General features: G+C 50.4%; 1 protein-coding gene across 9 annotated transcripts in view; it reads left to right on the plus strand.

The window, feature by feature from the left end:
• SUSD6 (sushi domain containing 6) overlaps positions 1-17,887 on the plus strand; it is a 95,093-nt gene extending 77,206 nt beyond the window's left edge. For all 9 annotated transcript variants that reach the window (XM_019969122.2, XM_019969121.2, XM_019969123.2 and 6 more), the window contains 4 exons: positions 8,040-8,237; positions 9,225-9,363; positions 11,605-12,023; positions 14,065-17,887. In XM_019969122.2, coding sequence (XP_019824681.1) covers positions 8,040-8,237; positions 9,225-9,363; positions 11,605-12,023; positions 14,065-14,090 — 782 coding nt within the window. In that variant the 3' untranslated portion in view covers positions 14,091-17,887. The remainder of the gene's footprint in view (positions 1-8,039; positions 8,238-9,224; positions 9,364-11,604; positions 12,024-14,064) is intronic.
• The last annotated feature ends 5,304 nt before the right edge of the window (positions 17,888-23,191 follow it).

The following is a 23,191-nucleotide window of genomic DNA, read 5'->3' on the forward strand; positions in this document are numbered from 1 at the left end:
CTGCTTGTGAGCCTCAGTCCCCTGGAGCGGGGCTTGGGCCGGGCCTCTGCGAGAGGGCAGCCTGAGCCATGGTGGCTTCTGCTGCTGCTCACCCCCACTTGCTCTGGAACCACACCCTGGGAAAGGCTGGAGCGCCCGCAGCTGGCCCTCCCCCGAGTTTGGGAAGTTCTCATGAGAAAAGGGATCCTGGCTGGACAATGGGCTTCCTGTCTGACCGCTGGGAAGGTTTGTCTCAGAGGAGAGGAAGGTTGCAAATGGCATGAGAAATCATCTCTTCCCTTTCGTTGCATGCTGCCTGTTTTAGACTGGTGACTAGTTTGACTAGGGGATCAGGAAGGCAGAGCGCAGGGGAAAGCGATGGACAGAAGCAGCCCCTGGTTCTCTCTGGAGGAGCCAACCTCCTCTGGCCTGGTTCTCCACCCCCGCCGTGCGCCCAAGGTGGGACTCTGCCCTGACATGGCTGCGGGCGCTTCTGCACAGATAGGACGCTTCTCCTCGAGCCTCCCACACGGTGCTCAGTTCAGAACTGGAGTGGCTGCAGGACTAACAGGAGAGGAATCTCAGGGGGCGATGAGGCTGGCCATCCACCCAACTTGATGCAGGTTTGCAAATGGCAGACAAGACCTCAGAGGCCTTCTGGTTCAGCGCCTGCATGTATGGAAATTGAGACCAGGAGAGACCAGTGTCCACAGGCAGCACACAGATCGCCTTTGTCACTGGGCTCCCCTCCTTGTGGCTCACTTTCTCAGGTGGGCTGTGAGAGGAGAAGCTGGACACAGAACCCTTGTTACTGCCCAGTGCCATGGAGCAGAAGCCAGCCTTCCTGGGTTCAGATCTTTACTCGCCGGGTGACCGTGACCAAGTTTTTTAAGCTCTCTCACTCCATCCATTTGCTCATCTGTATAATGTTATAACAATACGTTTCTTATAGGGTTTTTGTGAAATTTGAATGTGTTAAGACATGTAAAGTGCTTAGACTGATACTTGGCATATAGTAGGTGGTCAGTGAATAGGAGGAGCCTGGTAGGCTACAGTCCATGGCATCGTGAAGAGTCGGACACAACTGAGCGACTTCACTTTTCACTTTCATGCATTGGAGAAGGAAATGGCACTCCAGTGTTCTTGCCTGGAGAATCCCAGGGACAAGAGCCTGGTGAGCTGTTGTCCGTGTGGTTGCACAGAGTCGGACACGACTGACATGACTTAGCAGCAGCAGCAGTGAATAGGAGCTGTTATTACTGAGATTTCTAAGGGAGGCCTTAGAAGAAACCTTTATACCACAGTGAGATGTGGTAACCCAACCACTACGCCCACCCCGACCCCAGCCCCTTGCATTTGTCTGTAATACCCAGTTCCAGCTTCCTTGAGAGGCTTTCTTGAGGAGAATCACCTCCCCGTTGAACTAGCGAGCTCACACCTTTCCCAGAGCAGCGAGATGTTCCAGAGGTCCAGGCCTAGTCCATTGGGGGATGGACTGGTACCCTCGCCTCCTCTGCAGGTCTGCCTGGACTTCTCAGTCAAGCCTGCAGCTCAGGAGCCAAGCGCCTGTTGAGTCATTTAGAGATGAGCGGCTCGGAGGAAATTACTCAACTCAGCTAAGGCTCATTGTTTTTAATCGGTAAAATGGAAAAAAAAAAATTAAGCCTCATTGTTTTTAATCTGTAAAATGGAAAAAAATATAGTACCTGCTTTGTGTAAAGAGAGAGCTCAGAAGAGTGCCTGGCACAGGTAATAATGCTTTTCGCAGTAATTATTATTTTCCTAGTCTTACGTCCAAAAAGAAATTTGCACATTTGAATACCTTTCCCAACCCCTACTCCCCGTTTTGCCTTGCTTTCTCTCTGGCTCTCTCTATTCCTAACAGAGCCTTGAGGGCTAGAAATAGAAATTAAACCTTCATGTATTGAGAAAGGGTTTTGAAAGCAAGCATGTCAACAGTGCTTTAAAGAACAGCCTGAGGGACCCTGCGTGCTCCACGGCATCTTCATCTGCTGTTTACCCTCCGGTCTCACACCTAGTGGTGTGGTCTGAACCCTTCCTTCTGTTCTCAGACCCCCATCATTTGTGCCATCAGTACAATGGCCACTAGCCTCGAGTGACTGTTGAGAACTTGAAATGAGATTTGTTTGACCTGAAATGTGCCATAATTGTAGAAAAGAGTATTATCAAATATCTCATTAATAAATTTTTATATTATGTATTGAGATAGCAAATGTGTATTTTGCATATTTTGGTTAAATAAAATATATCATTAAGATTAATGTGACTAAGAAAAATCTAAAATCACCTCTGTGGCCGCATTGTATTTCTGGGGGACAGTATTGTGCTCGGTGTTTGCTTCCCATCCATTCCTTCCTCCCCTTTCTATTTTTTTGCACCTGCTTCTCTTTGCCTGGGCCCTCACCTTCCTCTGGTTGCCAGCAGTTCTCAGATGAACAGAAAAGATGTCCCTGCTCAGAAGGACACCCAGGGCCAATAGAAGAGCTCAGCTTTGAGCAATTTGCTTCTTTCATTTACGAGAGTTAGCCCTGCATGTCTGTGTCCTGTCGACTGTAATCTTTCTGAGGGTTTGGTCCTGTCACGCTTAGCTCTGTGGCCCTGCTAGAGCATCTTAGGAGGAGGGGTGCTCTGATTGTGTGATGGAGTTACAGCCACGCAGGGACACGTGTGTGTGATGGAGTTACAGTCACACAGGGACACGTGTGATACCGCCTCTGCTGCGTTCCTTGGTGACCACAGCTGCTGTGTTGATGTGCTGGGTTTGGGGGAACCTCTTTGTTCTCCTCTGAATTCCTAGAAGAGTTTTCTCTGGCCGTCCTTTCTTTCAGCACCTTCACTAAGCACCTATTTCTCTGTGCCCATTGTGTTATAAATGCCACTACACTGGTTTTAGTGTAAAACGACATTATTTCAAACCTGCAAGTGGATACTAAACACAGTTTCTTAAGCCCAGGCACTTAAAGTCACAAAAGAATCAGACGCGACTGAAGCAACTTGGCACGTACGCACGATGTGAGGGAGTTGGTGGGGGGTGTTGTTTTGTATTTTGTTGGGGTATAGTTACTTTACAATGTTGTGTTTCTGCTGTACAGTGACGCGAATCAACTATATGTATACATATATCCCCTCTTTTTTGAATTTCCTCCCCATTTAGGTCACTACAGGGCATTGAGTAGAGTTCCCTGTGCTATGCAGTGGGTTCTCATTATCTATTTTATACATATTTGTGGGAGTTTAGGGTTTTCTTGATGACTGACATCAGATGGAAGTCTCTTCTGTTGAGTCTTTTTAACTGAACTAGGTATTTGCATTCTGCTTCCCTTCCTCAAGCTGATCTTCACCATCCCTGCCCTCCACACCTCATTTTAAAAGGGGCTCTTGGAAGGAAAGTTATGACCAACCTAGATAGCATATTCAAAAGCAGAGACATTACTTTGCCAACAAAGGTCCGTCTAGTCAAGGCTATGGTTTTTCCTGTGGTGATGTATGGATGTGAGAGTTGGACTGTGAAGAAGGCTGAGCGCCGAAGAATTGATGCTTTTGAACTGTGGTGTTGGAGAAGACTCTCGAGAGTCCCTTGGACTGCAAGGAGATCCAACCAGTCCATTCTGAAGGAGATCAGCCCTGGGATTTCTTTGGAAGGAATGATGCTAAAGCTAAAACTCCAGTACTTTGGCCACCTCATGCGAAGAGTTGACTCATTGGAAAAGACTCTGATGCTGGGAGGGATTGGGGGCAGGAGGAGAAGGGAACAACAGAGGATGAGATGGCTGGATGGCATGACTGACTCGATGGACGTGAGTCTGAGTGAACTCTGGGAGCTGGTGATGGACAGGGAGGCCTGGCGTGCTGCGATTCATAGGGTCGCAAAGAGTTGGACACAACTGAGCAACTGAACTGAACAGTGTGTTAAACTCGACACTTTGACTCCAAGGCCATTCCTGGAGCTTCTTTTGATTCATTTGTTATGGAATCTTAGAATTTGTTTTGTCTCTGATTCCTCGCTTCCTCTTAAAAGTCTGGTCCCCAGAACAGCAGAAGAAAATCACATTATCTGAGGGCTGATTGGGGGCTCTTATTGGTTTCTGCTCTTGGTTTAGGCTCAGGGATGGGAGTACCAGCCAGATCATTCTGCCTCCTCTCCGTCTGCTGCCTCCCCATCTGGTCTGTGTCTCCTGCTTCATGATAGCTGTGCCCTGGGCACTCCACAGGCACCCTGAAGAATTACCTTGCTGATTCCTGTGCTCATGGGAGGCCAAAAAAAGTGGCTGTAAGAGATAATGGGAAGCAGAGAAGGAAGCTAAAGAGAGCTAATTGATTTTTTTTTTTTTTCTGTAAAATTTCTATCTTCTGGCTTTCTCCCTCTTCTTTTTAAAATTATGCAGCTTTGCCAAATCAGATGAGTTCATTGTCTTCTTGGGGCTAAGAACAGATCTTGAAACTCCCTCTGCGGACCTGGGGTTGTCAGAGAGAGCAAGCCTGATGCACAGATTAAGTCAACCTCTTGCCCAGAACAGTGGCTCCCGGAAGCCACCGAGTGATTTATTTGATCCTCCTCATGTTCTTCCCAGTCCTTTGACGCCCAGGCGTCCCTGAGACCCTCTCCCAACGCCTGCTCCCTGCCAAGGCGCTCCCACTCTGCTTTCTGATTGGGCAAGAGGGCTGTATTTTTTTCCTTATGTTCTTGGCATCTTAAAACAATCCTGCCTTTTTCTGATTTTTCCTTCTGAGACCTCCTTATTTCTTCCTTGGACTTGGGGCGGTCCCTTCATGATGCTGAGGCTGTTCTACCCTAGTTTGTCTCTTTTGTATGGTCCTCATAGAATGTTTTAATCCAGTTTATTTCCCCATGCAAGGGTGGCTCTACTGCTGACCTTCTCCAAAGGTTTTTTCCTCCTCTCTTTGACTTACATCAAAGTCAGCTCTTCTTGTGATTTCACCCATTGAATATGGTATGAACACCTCCTATTGCAGCCAGGGCCCCTCTGCAAAATGGTTTCTTCACAATATTATTACTTCTACTACTACTGTTACCATTATTTTATTTATTTATTTATTTGGACAAATTTTCTCATGCAGTCAAGCTAACCTAGGCTACCTGATGTTCTCTGGGCTTAATCTACACTTTGCTGCTTTGGAGCATTCGATTCAAACCGCCACCTCCTTTCCCGCTGAAATCAAGCCCCATTGAAAATGCCGCTTCCTCCAGTAGCCATTCCTGGCCCTTCCCCACACAAGGTTGATCTCTCCTGCTCTGAACTCCCCCTCTTGCAGCACTAATCTCATTCTTTGACATGTATAGGGTAAAATCTGTGTGGAGTATCTCTGGGAAGAAGCACTGAGTGACTGGGAAAGAGGGCTTACTTTTCTGTGTTCACCCTCCTACTTTTTGAATTTTTTTCTAGGTATATATTTCCTATAATTTTTTTTTTACCCCTCCGAAGGTGTTATTTACATAACAAAGAACCAATCTGTAAAACTTGAGAAGAAAATATTGGAGAGTATGTTTAGAAGAGTTTCCTAAACATACTCTCCAAAATGTGTCACGACATAAAACTCAGAAGCCATGAAGAAAGAAGCTTTTAAAATACACATGTGGACTTATTTGTCATACCCCTGTTTGGCTACAAGTACCCGGAGTGCTTGGGCTTCCCTGATGGCTCAGTGGTAAAGAATCTGCCTGCAGTGCTGGAGATGCAGGCTTGATCCCTGGGTTGGGAAGATCCTCTGGAGGAGGGCATGGCAACCCATTCCAGTATTCTCACCTGGAGAATCCCATGGACAGAGGAGCCAGGTGGGCTACAGTCCGTGGGGTCACAGAAGACAGATAGGACTGAGCAGCTGAGCACACATGCGCCTGCAGTGTGTATCTTTTTATCCTTTTTCAGAGCAGAGCACAGTGATCCCTGCCCAGTCATCAGTAAATATTAGTGAACCGGAATGAATTGTACGTAGCGTCTTTGTAGACCTCACTTTTGGTACTGATGCAGTGAGTGCCAGGTGATGTCCAGGGTCCTCTCAGGGGTTCCGTGACGATGTGGGCTTTTTGGGCAGAAGTGCCCAGCAGAGCCGGAATGACTTGAGAATCAGCAGTCCTTCCCCTGGGACTGTCCTCCCCCGCACACTGGACCTGTGTGAGTCCTGCCTGCTTTTGGGAGCTGCTGTCAGATGCTCACCATTAATTACACTGAGGAAATGAACCAATTAGACACAATCTGGAGAGAGCCAGGCGATCTCTGGCAGGCTTGTTGCCCTGAATAAAAGAGGGAGAGTGTACAAGGTAAAGTGGTTTGCTGAGCTTCCTTTGGCAATCCAGCTGGCCAGCTCTTTGAGCACCTTGGCCAGAGTTTAGAGAGGCACCAGGAGAGGTGTGATGCCTGTGTCTGCCTCCTGTTCCAGCCTTTGGGCGAGCTGGGTGGCATGGGAAGAGTCTAGAGATGATGGTGTGTCCTTAGAGGGCGCTGAGTGGGCTTATTTGGGCTCATATACTAGTTTCAGAGAGGACGTTCAGACTTCTCTGATACCTGTGGACCTACCTCATTATTTTAATAGGTTAAGTAATGGAGTCTTTTCTCTGAATCTCAATGATAAGTAGCCTGAGGGCAGGGAACCATCATCTCTTTTTTTACTTCATATCCCCGCCTCTCCTGGTTGGCAGTCATCTTACATAAGAGCAGTTTGCAGGCTGAAGGGAAGTGGTATTTATTTGGTGAGAGTGGTGGGCATTCCCATGAAGGGAGAGTACCTTATCTCAGACAGTCAGAAACTCGGTCTATTAGAGGAAGTGAAAAACAGAAACCCAGCAGGTCTTATTTTCATATTGATGTCCTGGTGATATCTTGATGGGGACAGGGTATCTGTCAGCAAAATCTAAAGTCCTTTGGAGACTTTCATCTTTCCTGCATTAGTAAGGCTTGGGGTAAGCTGAAGTTTGTGGGTGCCTGGCCATCTGCCAGCATATCTTCTTCCAAACAGTGATCCCTGAGGGAACCTGTTGTCCCCTTCCTGTTTTTGCGAGGCACACCCCTTGATCTATTGCCTGGGGACTTGGGTTCTGCAGTGTCCATCCAGGCGCTTCACGTCCTCCCCAGGCCTTGGAATTGGAGGCCGCCTTCTCCCTGGGCCGCTCCAGGGAGCTTGTTACCACAGCTTGTCTCCATCCCAGTTCCCCCAGCACTTAGGTACCGTTTGCCATTTTCCTTGTTCAGAGGGAGGTAACCTTGACATACACAGTTCTTAAAGGCCCGCTCACTCCTGGAGTGGAAGCAGTGTCTGCTGGTGGGAAGAGCAGGTTTTGAATCAGGAGACCCAGCTCTGTTCCCCGGTCTGCCCTTGACTCTCTCTGCCTTACACTTGGCTCAAAGTCATTTAACTTTTGTGGACCAGTGTCCTCATCGTCAAAGGGGAGGCATGATGACTACTCCACAGAGATTTTAAAACTGAGCAGACCTACCTCAATGAAAAATACAGGCTTCACTGTAGGATGGAGTTGAGTGATGCCAGTGACCACGCAGTTCAGGGAATGCATGGTGCCGGGGGCTTGGGAAGCCTCCCAGGAAACGCATCAGAAGCCAAGAAGGCACATTTTATCACACAGAGGAGTCCTTTCTGATCCTGATCTGGAAACAAAGCTAACATTTCCCCCTTGCAGGTTACTGGTGTTTTACCACCTGTCACTTGGTTTCATTGTGTTCCAGTAGGTTTTATTAAAACTGTATTACACACTAGGTCTCTGTGAATCTAGCTTGGTCAGACTACTGTTGAGTGAAGGATGCGGTTCTCTGCAGGCAGTAGGGAGGGGGAGGGGAGGGGTGGGGGCGTGGTGTTGGCAGCCCGGCTTCCCCTGTTGCCAGGGCGCCTCCTTCTGTCTTTGGCAACCTGATCTTCCAGTGTTCCGGCAGCAGCCTTTCCAAGGGTCTGGCGCTCTGCTCCTGAGGTGTTTCCTACCGAGGCCTTCAGCACTGCCCTTCTCCGTGTTGCCAACGGCACTCCCGCTGGAAAACCTCATCAAGGTACCTCCTCTCTCTCCATCTCTGCAGTGTGTTCCCTGCCACCGGAGCCAGAGAATGGTGGCTACATCTGCCACCCCCGGCCCTGCAGAGACCCCCTGAACTCCGGCAGCGTCATTGAGTACCTGTGTGCCGAAGGCTACATGTTGAAGGGTGACTACAAATACCTGACGTGTAAGAATGGCGAGTGGAAACCAGCCATGGAGATCAGCTGCCGTCTCAACGAGGGTCAGTTTGGCAAGCGAGAGTGGGGTACTTGCTGCTGGGCTCCTGCTTCCCTTCGGGCTCCCAGGCAGTGGCACGCACTCGCTCCAGAGGGCCCTGTGCTGTGGGGGGCAGTGTGGTCCCTCTGGCACCCTGCAGCCTCCCCTCCTCTGGGGTTCACGTCTCGGTTAGACATTTGGATTGCTGATGCGTGTCCCGCGGCGTTTCAGCTGAGCCACTGAGGCGTCTGCTGTGCGATGCAAAGTCCCTTGATGCTCTAGCCCAGGGCTGGTGACCTCTGGCTGTGTTCTGCTAACACAGGGGCACAATGCGGGCACCTTCTGTAGTGTCTGTGGTATATTTTTTTTCCCTGAATGGAAGGGCGCTGTTTTGTTACGGAGCTGCAGTCCAGCTGGACAGGAGCACGCTCACCCTCAGCCTCCTCCTGTCGTACATGACATGAAGTCCAGCCTCCTGAGGAAAGTGTGTGACATGCAGCCATCTCTGGGCTTTTCACTCCAGTTTCAGGACTGTGACACTCTGGAGAAGGGTGGGGACCGGCCTTAGATATACAGCTAAAGATGCAGGACCTTAGAACAGAGGGTTATTACAGCCCTGTTTTTATAAAGTTTGCTGCCACATGGGCGGAACTTTAGATGGTGGAAAGATGTGTGCATTTGAATGGTTCATGTCTTTGAACCTGCTGTTGAGGACAGGATCAGCTTGGGTTTATAAAGGTAAGATCTCTAGGGTTAAGTGAATTTAGGTGTTAGATGGTCCTCAGCAGTCCAAGGTGAAGGGAATTTTAGTTTCAGGAACAGAATAGGGAAATGTCCGTTTTCCTTGACATAAAAGCCATTTGGCTCTGCACTGTTGCTCCAAAAGCGACCCTGGCCATACCTAGCACGTCTCACTGGGGCACCATGCAGGGGGCCTTTGAAGGTCAGCCATGAGGCTCGCGTTCCATGTGTCTGGGTACAAAACACTGGTGATGATGGCTTGTTTCCATAGACAAAGATATCCACACTTCGCTCGGGGTCCCCACGCTGTCCATCGTGGCTTCCACTGCCAGCTCCGTGGCGCTCATTCTCCTCCTCGTGGTGCTGTTTGTGCTGCTGCAGCCAAAGCTGAAGTCTTTCCATCACAGCCGGTGAGCCCAGTGGCGGTGGCAGCAGGCGTCACTGTTAGGGGCTGGCCCTGGACTGGCAGAGGGGTGCTGGTGGGCTTGCTGGCCTCTGCTGGTCCATGTGTGCCCAGGGAAAGGGGAGGGCCCTGCGTGTGTTAAACTTCCAGGTGTACCAGGCAGTGTGCTTTTGCTTCACATCCATCATCGTAATCCTCACAGGATCATTGCAGATTAGGAAACTGAGGCTCAGAGAGGTAAAAGTCAGAGAGGGTCATCCCTCTAGGTCAGGGGAGCCCCCCCCAGCCCCCACCTCTGGGCCACAGACCAGTAGCTCCTGTTAGGTCAGTGGCAGTGTTAGATTAGAGATAAGGTGCACAGTAAAAGTGATGCACTTGAATCTTCCCCAAACCACCCCCTGACACACCTCTGTCTGTGGAAAATTATCTTCCACAACATCAGTTTCTGGTGCCAAAAAGGTTGGGTGCCACTGCTCTAGGTGACTACAGAGCTGAGACTTAAACCCCAGTCTCCCACTCCAGTGCCGTTTTATTTCTGCTATGTCAGTGGTTCTCACATGTGGTCCCGGCAGCAGCAGCATCACCTGGGAACCTGTTATGAATGCAGATTTGCAGGCCCCACCCAGACTGACAGAATGAGAGGCTCTGCCTTTCGTCAGCAGTCCAAGCGGTTCTGGGGCAGGCTCGTGTTTGCAGGCCGCTGCCCTGTCTCCCTGGTCCCCACTCCTGGATGCACAGAGAGGCTCCAGTGGGGAACTAAACACAGGCGCCAGCACCTGGGCCTCCATCCCCAGATTTATTTGGTTTGGGGTGGGAGCCTGTGTATAAAAGTGATCCAGAAAAAAGGTATTTGCACGGCTGAATCTCCCAAACATAATGTCGAGTAAAATACAAAACCACACACGCCTATTCTCACACAGACACACACATTTATTATCTCTATCTCATTCATAAAAGGTCACAAAACCTCAAAACTAAACAATGTTGAAGAATTCATGCTTAGGCATTAAAGTTACTAAAATTAAAGTCAAAGGAATGATTTTAATGTAAGTTAGGATAGTGGTTACTTTTGGTGGTGAGGTGATAGGAATGGTCATGGTTATACACTGGCATTATTGTTTAGTCGCTCAGTCATGACTGACTCTTTGCGACCTCCTGGACCACCAGGCTCCTCTGTCCGTGGGATTTTCCAGGCAAGATTATTGGAGTGATTTACCATTTCCCTCTCCAGGGGATCTTCCTGACCTAGGGATCGAATCTGCTTCTCTGCATCTTCTACACTGCAAACAGATTCTTTACTGCTGAGCCAGTAGGGAAGCCCATACACTAGTATTACCTTTGGAATAAATCAGGTATACATTTTTCTGTGTTTTATTTCTGCTATGTCAGTGGTTATATTTGTGTTATAATCCACAGGGTTTTTTTAAGTTTACAAAATTAAAAAAATAAAAGGCAAGTAAAGTGACTTGAGTCAAAAGAACAGAATTCTTCCTTCAGTTTTCGAGTCCAGTGTCCCATTTCAAGATCACGGTGTTTCTTTTCCTTCTCCTCTTTTTAAAAGGACCTTTATGGAGATGTAATTTGCTTCCCTGGTGGCTCAGCAGTGAAGAATCCACCTGCCAATGCAGGAGACGCAGATTTAATTCCTGGGTTGAGGAGATCCTGGAGGGGAAATGGCAACCCAGTCCAGTGTTCTTGCCTGGGAAATCCCATGGACAGAGGAGACTGGTGGGCTCCAGTCCACAGGGTCGCAAAAGGGTCAGGGACGACTTAGCAACTAAACAACGAGTGTACGTGCCACACCGTGTGCCCGCTGGAAGTGTACAGGCAGGTGTGTTCACAAGTACACGCAGCCACCGCTCTTCCACTTTCCTGGCTTAGCTGTGCTGAGCCCGTGGCTTTATTTCTGAGTCTCGAGCTTCCTGGTTTTTGCACAGGACCAGAGGGCCAGGTGCCTGTATACCCAGAGGCTAGTAACATAGTCTCTGGAAGCAGGTGGAATGGGTGCACATCCTAGTTTCCTCCCTTACCAGCTGTGTGCCTGGGCAGGTTGCTTAGCTCCTCGGAGCCTCATCCACGTTCTTGGTGAGGGACTCAGGTGAGGATGCAGTGGGGTGAGTGTATAAAGCCCTAGTGCCGTGCCTGGTACATAGTAAGCCCTCAGAAACGGTTGGTATTGTTGGTACTGTGATGCCTACTTGTGTGCATGTTCTGATTCTTCCTTTGTCCTTTGCTTCTCCGGACGCAGGCGTGACCAGGGAGTGTCCGGGGACCAGGTCTCCATCATGGTGGACGGAGTCCAGGTTGCGCTCCCGTCGTATGAGGAGGCTGTATACGGCAGTTCTGGTCACTGTGTGCCGCCAGCAGACCCCAGAGTGCAGATTGTGCTGTCAGAAGGGTCTGGGCCCAGCGGGAGGAGCGGGATGAGGGAGCCGCACCCGCAGGACCAGGGGGCCTGTTCTTCTGCAGGCAGCGAGGAAGAGGCCCCGGGCCAGTCTGGACTGTGTGAAGCCTGGGGCTCTCGGGGCTCAGAGACTGTGATGGTGCACCAGGCAACCACCTCTTCCTGGGTGGCCGGCTCAGGGAACAGCCGAGCGGCACACAAAGAAGCCCCGGATTCAGAGAACAGTGACATACAGAGCCTCGCGTCAGAGGACTACACAGATGGTAGGTGGTCTGTGCCGGTGCCCAGGGCCCTTGCTGGGAGTGAGGGAGGGCAGTGAGCCTTTCTAATCATTGGTGTGCCTGGGGCAAAGAAGGATAGTACCTAGGGGATTATCGTACAAAATAGGATTTTACCCTAGGTGGGCCTTTGGGCTCTGTATTGGGAGACTTTTTGCTATTGTCTGTGAGTCTTAATAGGTTTGGAGTCTCTGAAACTATTCATGGCCTCAGGGAAATACTAAATCAAAGGGTAGACAGCCAGTTGGAGGTGGAAGTGGGGCCTGTCCTCTTGTTATAATTCTTATGTTCCTGAAAGGACAGGAATGACAAGGAGGCGTGGGGTCTTAGAAAAACTGGAGCCTGTATCTCTGCCAGAGCATTCTGCTGCTTCATTCTAACCAGGAGCATGTCAGCTCCTGTGCTGTTTGGTTTTCTTGCACTACCTCAGGTCAGACCTCACGGTGATCCTGAGAAGTAGGTGTTGTAACCAACACCAATTTACAGATAGGGAAGCTGAGGCTCCAAGAGGGTAAGTCTTGGTAAATGGCTGAATTGGGATTTGAAGCCAGATGGATCTGCTCCCAAGCCTGTATCATAATCCATGGTGCCATATTGCCTCCCAGGTAACTCCGGGGCCTTTGTGGTAAAGCCGTCAGAGGATGAAATTGCTCCCTCCTGACACCTCTGCCTTTACTGGAGCCTGGAGCATCAAACACTGGGATTGACTCTTGTCACTTTAAAAACCATCTTTACATGAAATCCCACTGTGGTTCAGGATGCAGAATAAACCTAGATGTTTCCCTTTAGAAAGTCAGGACTTCCATGCTTACCAATCCCGTTCCCCCCCCACCACTGCCCCCCGACCCCTCTGCCAAAAGTGCTTTAGAGCTCTCCCCTTCCTGCGAGTCCTGGCCACAGTTAGTGTCTAAGGTTTAGAATATCTGAAAGCCAAGAAGTTGGAAATTTTTAAGTGCAGATCAGGTTTCGGGTTTCCTGAGTATCACCAGTATGCCTCCTATTATCTTGGTGGGATGTAGAGCTAGGAAGGGGCCATTAAATCTTTGGGCCAGATTTAAAGTTGGAAGCCAGTGGCCCCAGGGCAGCCAGCTGTACATGCTGTGTGTCTGCGTGTACTGACGTAGACCTCAGCCCCTGTCCTTCATAAAGAGCCCTGGGGTGCCAGCTCTTCTCCCTTCTCCTTGTCCCTGGCTTTGTTCCACGTGTTGAACAAGCATTATTCAGACAGAGCCCATCTTGTGCCTGGTGTTGGATTAGGTTTCAGGTGCGATGGAAAGAACCACAAAACATGCTGTCTGCATGCATGGACTGTCAGTCAGTTGGGAAGATGGAGCATATACCTGAGAGTTAGAGAAAAAAATGGAACCAAATGGTAGGGTCCATGTCAGAATATTGTTGTTCGGTTGCTGTCGTGTCCGACACTTTGCCACCCCATGGACTACAGCACGCCAGAGTCCTCTGTCTTCCATATCTCCCAGAGTTTGCTCAAATTCATGTCAGTTGAATTAGGTATGTCAGAATGAGGGGTGTGCAAAACCAGACACAGAGGTTATTGAGTTGGTTGCAGGTTAAGCCCAAGTTATCTGGGGCAGACAGTTGTGCAGGAAGCCAGGCCCTTCAGGTATCAGTCTAGCCCAGGTGACGTGTGAGATGACTTGAGACCCAGAGAAGGGGATTGATTTACTCAGAATCACACAGCTGAAGGATGGCTTTCAGAAGGAGGTGAGACTTACCAGGGCTCAGTAGCCTCATAAGATGAGAATAAGGGTAGAAAGAGAAGCAACTGAACCATCAGCATCCAAGCGGAGGAGGGTGCGGGGGGCAGGGCCAGAAAGGGTTTGAATACTGGACTGGCTGTTCAGGTTTTCTCACACAGACAGACGGAGAGATGAGCAGGAAGGCCTGGAGAAGGGGTGAGGGGTGTAGACTAGCTAGGAGTGTGCGAGGGGCCCCCGCAGTGGGGTGAGCTGTGCTGCCGTCACCCACACGGGTAACCACTCTGCTTTCCGTCTTCCTCCGCCCGCAGATATCCCACTGTTGAAAGAAGCATGAGGGCTGCCACGGGCTTCTCTCCTCTCTGCCCTTCCTCCTCTCCCTGTGGGTTTGAGCACCACGTCCTCCAGCCGCCCTGCCCGGAGACCTGAGCTGCCCACCTGTGTGTCTGTATCTCCGCACCTCTGAGGGCCCACAGGCCCACTTTGCTGGAAACTCCAGGAAGAATCTCGCCATCTGCCTGCTGGACGTCTGGAGGAGCTGGCTCCCTGTGCGCCCCAGCTTTTCCACCTGTGTCGGGGACGTTATCTGAACGTGTGGGTTGACCCCTTCCCTCCCCGGAGCCCTCCAGTCCCCTGCAGCCAGCTCCTGGGTGGCAGCCCCCCGGCTCCCGTGGCCCGAGCGCGCCGTGTTTACTTGTGCCTTCCTCCCCCCAGTCCGGTCTCCCTGTCACGCGGGCTGGTTGCTGTCCTACAAGCCTTCACGGCTGCGCTGCTGCTCCCCCAGGGGGGCCAGGCCTGGGTCTGGCCCATTTGCTTTGGAGACTGGCACCACTGCCCTTAGCAGGAGCAGATCCCAAAGTGGCTTCAGGTGGGGCCAGAGTGTGGGGCCCTGGGCCTGCCACTGGCTGACAGCAGTGGTGCACTGCCTCGACTGAGGACGGAGGCTGTGAAAAGTCACCCCGCAGCCATCCTCACTCCAGCTGTCTAGCTCAGAGGTGGCGGCTCCTGGCCCTGGTGAGTTTCTGAGAAGCGTCCAGAAGATCCCAAGGGAGGGAAGGAAGGTGGCTGTTAATGATTTGTCTTCCTAATATGCAAGTCCTCACTTCCTGCTTCCAGCATCTGGCCTTCCTGGCCTTGTTTTTTTTTTTTTTTTTCTCTTTCCCTGGAGCCTAAGGGGAAGGTGCCTGCTGCCTCCTGGGTGTGACGCCGTGTGGCCCTGGCTTCCTTGCTGGCCAGGGCCAGCGGCGTCCCTCATGGGACTTGAGAGTTCTGAGATGCCGTGGGATGCCCCACTGGTCACTGGCAGTTGGGGGCCAGTGGCCTCGTCCTGGGTTCGTGGTGATGGAAGGGGGCCTGCGGGGCACCGACCGAGCCCCCAGACGGCTGCAGGCAGCTCCGGCCCAGTCCTGAGGGTCCTCGTCACCGCAGTCACGTGCCTTAGTAACTGTGCCCGGGAAGCATGCTGCCGCTTGCTCGCTGCTGCTTCTCCTCCTCCTCCCGCCCTCCCCTGCTGCCTTCCACTCGTCACAGCTGACAGACGACACCCCTGGAGACATCAGCACACACCCCCACCCGCTGCGTGCGCTTGCTGGTGGGGACGGTTTGGGAGCAGCCTGGCTCCAGGGCCCTGGTGTGGAAGGAGTGGCCAGGGCCCTCGCTGGGGCTGCTCCCTCAGCGGGCTGCTGCCTCTTCATGAGATGTGGCATTAGGGAGTGCTTGTTGTTGCTTTTGTTCCTGAAGCGCTGCCCCTCTGCTCCCCGCTGAGCCTGAAAATACTCGAGCCTGGGGCGTTTTCAGTTCCTGACCTACCAGGGTAGCTCCGGTGGCCTTCTCTCAGCCTCCCACCCCCTTGCTCAACACTCGCACTTTATTCCCGCTTATCCTGGCCTCTCACCCCTGTAGTCTTCCTTCCTCTCAGGTAAGGGCAATGCCTGCCGAGCGTTTCTCTCTCTCCTTCCCACCTGGTGCCCACAGCCCTGGCCCGCAAGGAGGAGGTGCCTAAGGGAAAGTGCAGAACAGAGTAGGCCTGCCCTTGGCCTCCAAAGAGGCCGTGTCCAGAGATGCGCCTACCAGCTGTGGCTGGCCCGGGGCCCATCTGGAGGGCAGGGTCCCCACGACCCCAGTCACTTCAGCCCGCACAGGTTCTGCTCCGCCCGTGGTACCCTTGTCTTCCTCCGGAAGGGAGCAAGGCCCGGTAGGGGGATGGGCTGGGGGTGCCTGCAGAGTCTCACTGCTGAGCCCGCAGCTTTCGTTTCCCCATCTTCCAGCACCTGAACTCGCGTCTAGAATATTTTTTTAAACGGGGCTCTTACCCTTTTTTTATATAAATACTCTGGGGGTTTTCCCCATGAGATTGCACTTTTTGTTTGCGGTTTATCCAGCCACAGAGATGATCCGCCTGCCGCTTGAAAAAAATAAAAAAGCCTGCCTTCTGAACCCTTCTTTCACCTTGCCCGCCCACCCTGCGGGGATCACAAGCCCAGACTTGCCACCTGGGAGGGAGGAGAGAAAAGTTGGGAGGCTCCCCTCCCCTGCTCCCCTGTCCCTGGCTTTGATGAAGCCTGCCTCCTGGAGGCCCCTGGCATGTGGGTACCGGGCCAGCCTCACCTCCCTGCTTACCCGCCGTGATGGCTTCCCGCAATTAGTTCTCGTCTCCCAAATCAGCCATGAACTGCTGTTTCTAGAGCTTCTGGCCCTTGTTTCAGATGTGAAGGATCAGGGCCTCCACGGTGGCCTTGGGGTGGGGGCTGGCTGAGAGACAAGGTGGTGTTGGGGGCCACCAGAGGGGCCTGGAGCAGTGGGGAAAGCTGCCCTGGTGTGGCTTCCCTGGGCTCACCTCTAGGGGAACCCAGCAGAGGACTTGTACAGGAGAACAGTTGGCACCAAAGGACTTTTAAGAAGCGTTTTTTTCTTTTTATTTGCGTACACGGGCTGACTCAATGTAGGTTTTATATCTTGGCAACTTGCAGTCACATTCCAGTGACTTTCAAGGGCCAGTATATGGTGAAAAATCACTTAAATTTTCTAACATTTTCAATGCCTTAGTTCAGCAGGTAGGCTCTATCTTTTGCCATTTTTGAGTTTTGTGTGCTGTGTTCCCATTTCACTGGGTGTGAACTGTGAAATGGGCCAAGTCCTGGCCACTTTGTGAGTTCTTCTGGTTTTATAAGGCATTTCAACGTACATCCTCCCAACACTCCATTTGCAAACAGAACTTAACTCCTGTCTCATCCCCATTCTTCCTGCCAGCCGTGAAGCTTCATGGAGAAGCTGATGGCCAGACAAAGGTATACTTTTCCTGCTAAGTCAGTGGTGGCACAGGAGCCCTAGCACTTGACCTTTCCCCTCCCCACCCCTGTGGAGCTCAAACCACTGCTTCCCATATAACTGTCACTTCCATTCCCAGGGAGCATCGCTACATAGAGAATGAAAAATGCTGCAGACATTTCTAGATCCTTGCCTGTTTGTTATTTCCCCCCCTCTCCTTGAAAATATAGGGCCCAGAAGGGAAAGGACACAGGCTTGACAGCTTCATTCCAGATGTGCTTGCTGAGGACAGAGTCCAGGAGCTTCCCTGAAGCCTGCCGGGGCTCCTGGCCTTCAGCACAAGGCCTGTTGTTACTGGAGTCCGGTGAGGGGCTCGGAGAGGATTTTGTGTGGCAGGTTTGTAGACCGAGTGGTAGAGTAGCCAGTTCCCCAGAGAGTGAAGGGCAGGCTCAGCTTTCCTGGGAAGCAACTCCTCTTAACCGCCAGTTGAAAATCTAGTAGAATTTTGAACAAGAACCCCAAGGTTGAGCCCTGTGCTAGGAGCTGGGGGATGTGCCTGGGCAAAGCACTTGGACCATCATGCAGGGAGAAGAGAGGGTTGAGGGTGGCCTGGCGGCTCATCACGCCACTATGGAACCTCAGCAACAGTTTCACATGACACGCGCATCATTGACTGTGCAGGATGTCACCCAATCAGTTTGGGTTTGCTTTATTTTATTTTATATATATATTTTTTGGTATCCTGTACATTGCAGTGGGTGTGAAGATAGTATTTTAATATTTGTACAAAGTTTAATTTAATTTTAATTGTTCTCTGTATATAACTGCATTTCTAAATAATAATAATAAAAAAAAAGTTCTTTTGAAGGCAGTTGTGAGAGATGTGATCCTTCCAGAAAGTTTTTGCAGAAACCCTCCCAGGGGCAGGAACTCATGAAGGGCATGAAAACACCAGCTCTGAGGGGAAGAGATGCCTGATAAGAGGAGACGGGACAGGGAGGTGGTGTGTGGAACGAGGAGGAGGGACCACAAACCCAAGTGAAAGCACGTCAGTCCCCTCAGCGTGCCAACCACTGTGCTCAGGCTGCGGTTCAGCAGTGAGCCACATGGTGAGTTGGGGGCCTGCGTGGAATTCCTGTCAGGAAGGAAGACAGAGCAGCAGCCAGTGATGGCCGTGGTGACAGAAGTTATGTTGAGGGGACAGTCAGGAATACCTTATGGTTGAAAGGCCATGTAACTGAGAAGAGGGAAGCTAGAACGGTGAGACTGAGGGGCAGGACCCAGCGTCTGCGTGGGCAACAGAAAAGCACTTGGAGTTTGAGAAACCAAAAGGGGTCTAGGGCCGCTGCAGGGGGCTGAGGGCAGAGGGCTCAGGGACCGCTGAAGGAGGCAGACAGAGGCTAATGGTCGGAAACCCTTGCCAGCCACGCTGGGACGTTTCACTTCTTCCTGAGGACAACAGGAAGTGCCCTCGTGGTTTTAATCAATAGAATGACTTAGCTCCACTTTGTTTTCGGAAGCTATCTCTGTCTCTTAAGAAGAATGAATTTACGGGGATAAAAACATACATAAGAGAGAGACCATGTAAGAAGTTGTTGGTTCTGTGGGGAATAAGGTAGTTTGAGCAGCGAGGTGAACAGCAACACCATTCTCTGAGGGGGAGAGGAAGTACTGGAGACCTAGAGCTGAAAGAGCAGGAGGTGAAAAGAGGTCACTGCCAGGTAGGAGAGGTCAACAGTACTCAACAGGTAGTAAGGGTATGAGTAGAAAGATGTACCGGGTACTTCGGGATAAAAATTCAGGCCACCCTTAGTTTTGTCCCCCTGGGAAATGGTCAAGATGTGTTTACACACAGTGTCATGTGGAAAAGCATTCTAGGGGTATCTGTGCCCAACACCCAGTCTCAAGCTCAGAACACCCGTCTTCAGTAGGGTCTGCCCAGGCAACACTGCCATAACTGCAAGGGGGTGGAGAGACGAGTGGTCCAGCTTTGAAGTGATGGTGATAGTGGAAGTGAAGTGAAAGGCACTCAGTTGTGTCCAACTCTTTGCGACCCCATGGACTGTAGCCCGCTAGGCTCCTCAGTCCATGGAATTCTCCAGGCAAGAAGACTGGAGTGGATTGCCATTCCCTTCTCCAGGGGACCTTCCCAACCCAGAGATGGAACTCAGGTCTCCTGCATTGCAGGAAGATTCTTTACCATCTGAGCCACCAGGGAAGTCTGATGGTGGTAATGGCTGGTCCTTAAAAAAGCACTTACTCTGCACCAGGCAGGGTTCTAAGTGTTCCATGTGTATCAACTCAGAGCCCTGAATCACATAGAATGGAAGTGAGGCCTAAAGAGGTGAACCGACTTGCCCAAGGTGGAGCCAGAATTGAATTCGAACCCAGATAGCCCTGAAGGAGTGATCCCCTCCCGGCCCACTTCCCACCCCACCAGATTCTGCCTGCCTCTCAAGGCCCTCATCCCCTTCCTACTGCCTTTCAGAGTCTGTTCTCAGCAGTGAGCTTCAGATAGAGGAAGAACTCTTAATTTCAGAGCAAGGAAATGGCATTCTGTCATGAGGACAATACGGTACCCTCATCTCAGAGGATTGGGATGTGCCCTTCATGGCGTTGAGGGAGGAGGCATTTAAGCTATGCAAAATGTGATGAGAAATAAATTCACCAAGCAGCAAGAGTTGTTCCTCCACGAGAAAAAAACACAGACAAGACCGCTTGTTTCAATGAGAGGTAAGTCCTCTCTCTCTCTGGAATATGGGAGAGAAGCATATCCCATCAGGTAAGAAATGCTGGGGAAGGGAGTTTTGTCCAAACAGGGTCAGCCACAGGTTGGCAGCCCTTCTCTTGATGACACATGAGAGGAACAAAAGAAACAGCCCACAAAACCTGCAGAACTGCTGGGGAAGGGCTGTCTTTGAAGTGATTGGCCTAGATTGGAAAGGAGATGGAAGGGGAGAAAAGAAATTTTCTACCCTGCTACTGAAGCCCCATTTCCCAGTTTGGAAAGCCGAGACTCCCAGACAAGGACAAAAGTAACAATCTCCAGGGCAGGGCTTTCTCAGACTACTTAAAATACCTTTAAATATGCCAAAGTAACACACAGTCATTTCAGAAAATTTAGAAAGAAAGTTAAAATCACCCATAATTCCACCTTCTACTGACAATGTTCTAATCATAAGATTTCATTGACACCATTTTTAACGGTTGCATAGACCCTATCATATTGGTAATCTGGACTTTTAGGTTGTCAAATTTTTTTTTTAATTCTTATAGCCAATGGGTTGATAGTATTTTAAATTACTTCTCTGGGATAAACTGCCGGAAATGGAATTGCAAGATCAGAAGAAGCACATGTTAGAGGCTTTTGAGACAGCTCAAATTGCCCACCAAGAAAGTTACTCCAAATTACAATCTCATTAGCAGTGTTCATTTCCCAGTGACCTCACCAGCCAGCATGGGTTATTTTGGTTTTTGTTTTTTAATGTATTGGCTGCACTGGATCTTCATTGCTGCACAGGGACTTTTTCTAGTTGCCACCAGCAGGGGCTGCTCTCCAGTTGTGGGGTGCAGGCTTCTCATTGCAGTGGCTTCCCTTGTTTCTGTTGCGGAGCGTGGGCCCTAAGGCTCGTGGGCTCAGTAATTGTGGCACAGGGGTTTAGTTGCCTCTAGGCATATTGGATCTTCCCAGACGAGGGATCAAACTCATGTCCCTTGTATTGGCAGGTGGATTCTTAACCACTGGACCACCAGGGAAGTCCAGCATGAGGTATTATCTTTTTTTAAAAAAATAAGCCAGTTGAAAGAAAATGGCATTTTGATCTATAGTTGTTCATTATTCCTGAAGTTGAATTTTAAAAGAAGTTGGAACTGTCCAAGTTTGAGGTCCAAGACATCCAGGTTTGGGGGAGAGAGAGAACTTCCTGAGGCAAGAAATGAATCTGTACCTGGATAGACATGGCACATTCCCACAACGACAGGCCCAGGTTGTTGCTCTAAGCTCTGTGGAGGTAGGGGAGCATCACGGCTTGGGGACTGTCCCATCCCACGCCCAGAGGTGAACAGCTGTTTGGCATCTCAGATTTCCCATGATGCCCCAGGGCCACCAGAAAAGGAAATTTCATAACACAGGAATGTCCTGAACAGCCTGTCTGGGGTAACTTGAACTGTTCCCGAGCCTGGGGTGGCTGACGACTCAACTTGGCAGGAAGCTGCGGAGGCTTTGCAAGTATGGACTTCCCCACCGTGGAGCTTGCTGGGGAAGTGGGTTGTCCAGCCTCCAGCAAAAGGCAGCATGCTTGCGGGTTCAGCCTGCTGACCTGGGCTGAGCATCTGAGGTGATCTTGGGTGTGTGAAGGAAGGACTTTGGCTCCACACAAACACACCAAGGATGGGGGCTGGTGCTGTGACTTCTAGGGTGGTCTCAAAGCCCTTGAACATCAAGCTCTGAAGACTTTTACAGAATTTGGTGCTGTAGCCATTTTATGGAGAAGGCAGTGGCACCCCACTCCAGTACTCTTGCCTGGAAAATCCCATGGATGGAGGACCCTGGTAGGCTGCAGTCCATGGGGTCACTAAGAGTTGGACACGACTGAGTGATTTCACTTTCGCTTTTCACTTTCATGCATTGGAGAAGGAAATGCCAACCCACTCCAGTGTCCTTGCCTGGAGAATCCCAAGGACGGGGGAGCCTGGTGGGCTGCTGTCTATGGGGTTGCACAGAGTTGGACACGACTGAAGCGACTTAGCAATAGCAGCAGCAGCAGCCTTTTTATGGGATGGCCATTCTCACTCATAGTCATTCATTCATTTGCCAATTTACTCAACAGTTTTTTGTTGTTGTTTTAAAGCTTCCCTGGTGGCTCAGATGGTAAAGCGTTTGCCTGCAGTGTGGAAGACCCAGTTCAATCCCTGGGTTGGGAAGATTCCCTGGAGAAGGAAATGGCAACCCACTCCAGTATTCTTGCCTGGAGAATCCCATGGGCAGAGGAGCCTGATAGACTACAGATCATGGGGTCACAAAGAGTTGGACACCACTGAGCGACTTCACTTTCACTTTCTTTCTTTGTTTCTGTTTTTTTTAGAGTTAGCTTTACACAAAATCTGGTACTAAGTCCCAGGAGTACAGCAGTGAGTAAGAGTCAGTCTTTGTCCTCAAGGAGTTTGCAGACTAATAGGGGAGAAAGAGATTAAACAGCTGCCTAAAATTTAAGGCAGAAGTTAAAGGAGGCTATTGGAGCACCCGCAAAGTGCCTGGGGAGTGAAGAGTGAAGAGTTCATTTCTTGGGAGATGAGCAAAGATTCCCCAGGGAAGGTGCCATTTGCTTTACATCATAAAGGATGAATTTTATTTTAATACTCTAGGTAGAAGAGTAAGTCAACAAGGAGCTATAAGGTGGGAAGTGTGAAGAAGCAGTTCCTTCAGGCTGTATGTGTGTGCTCAGTCATTCAGTCGTGTCCTACTCTTTGCGACCCTATGGACTGCATCCCACCAGGCTCCTCTGTGCATGGAATTTTCCAGTCAAGAATACTGGGATGAACTGCCATTTCCTACTCCAGGGATCAAATCTGAGTTTCTTGTATCTTGCGCATTGGCAGGCAGATTCTTTACCACTGAGCCACATAGAAAGCCCATTCTTCAGGCTACAGAGACCTATAGGAGCAAAGCACCAGCATATAAGACGAGGAAGCATCTGAAATCGCCACTTTTGCAGGTTAATTAAAGAAGGTCAGTGTGAGCAATTTCAACCTAAAACTTAAGATCTGCCACAATTAGAAATGCCTTTCTCCTCTGGGTTGATTAAACTTTAATTATTTTAATCACAAGAAAGAAATCCAGGATACCCATAGACAAGTGTCTGAGACTTCCTGTCCCAGAGTCTGTTCCCTACAAAAACAGAGCACTGAGCATAAATGACTTGCTGCCAACCTGCCAGCTCCTGCTCCTGCCTGCAGGGGGCGTCCTCAGAGATAGCGCGAACGCGTCCAAGTCTCTAGTACAGGGCCGGTTCACTAGCTCTTTGGGGACAGACGGGACACCCAGTGCTTGCAACCAAGTTTCTGCCAGCAGCAGCCAGGCAGCCATTTCAATGTTGAGAGGTGTTTTTGCCCTTTCTGTCATTTCCTTGAAGCGGAATTAAGGGACAGTGGTTACATCCAACTACAATAGTT

Source organism: Bos indicus, chromosome 10 (genome assembly GCF_029378745.1).
Source record: "Bos indicus isolate NIAB-ARS_2022 breed Sahiwal x Tharparkar chromosome 10, NIAB-ARS_B.indTharparkar_mat_pri_1.0, whole genome shotgun sequence".
Taxonomy (NCBI): Eukaryota; Metazoa; Chordata; class Mammalia; order Artiodactyla; family Bovidae; genus Bos; species Bos indicus.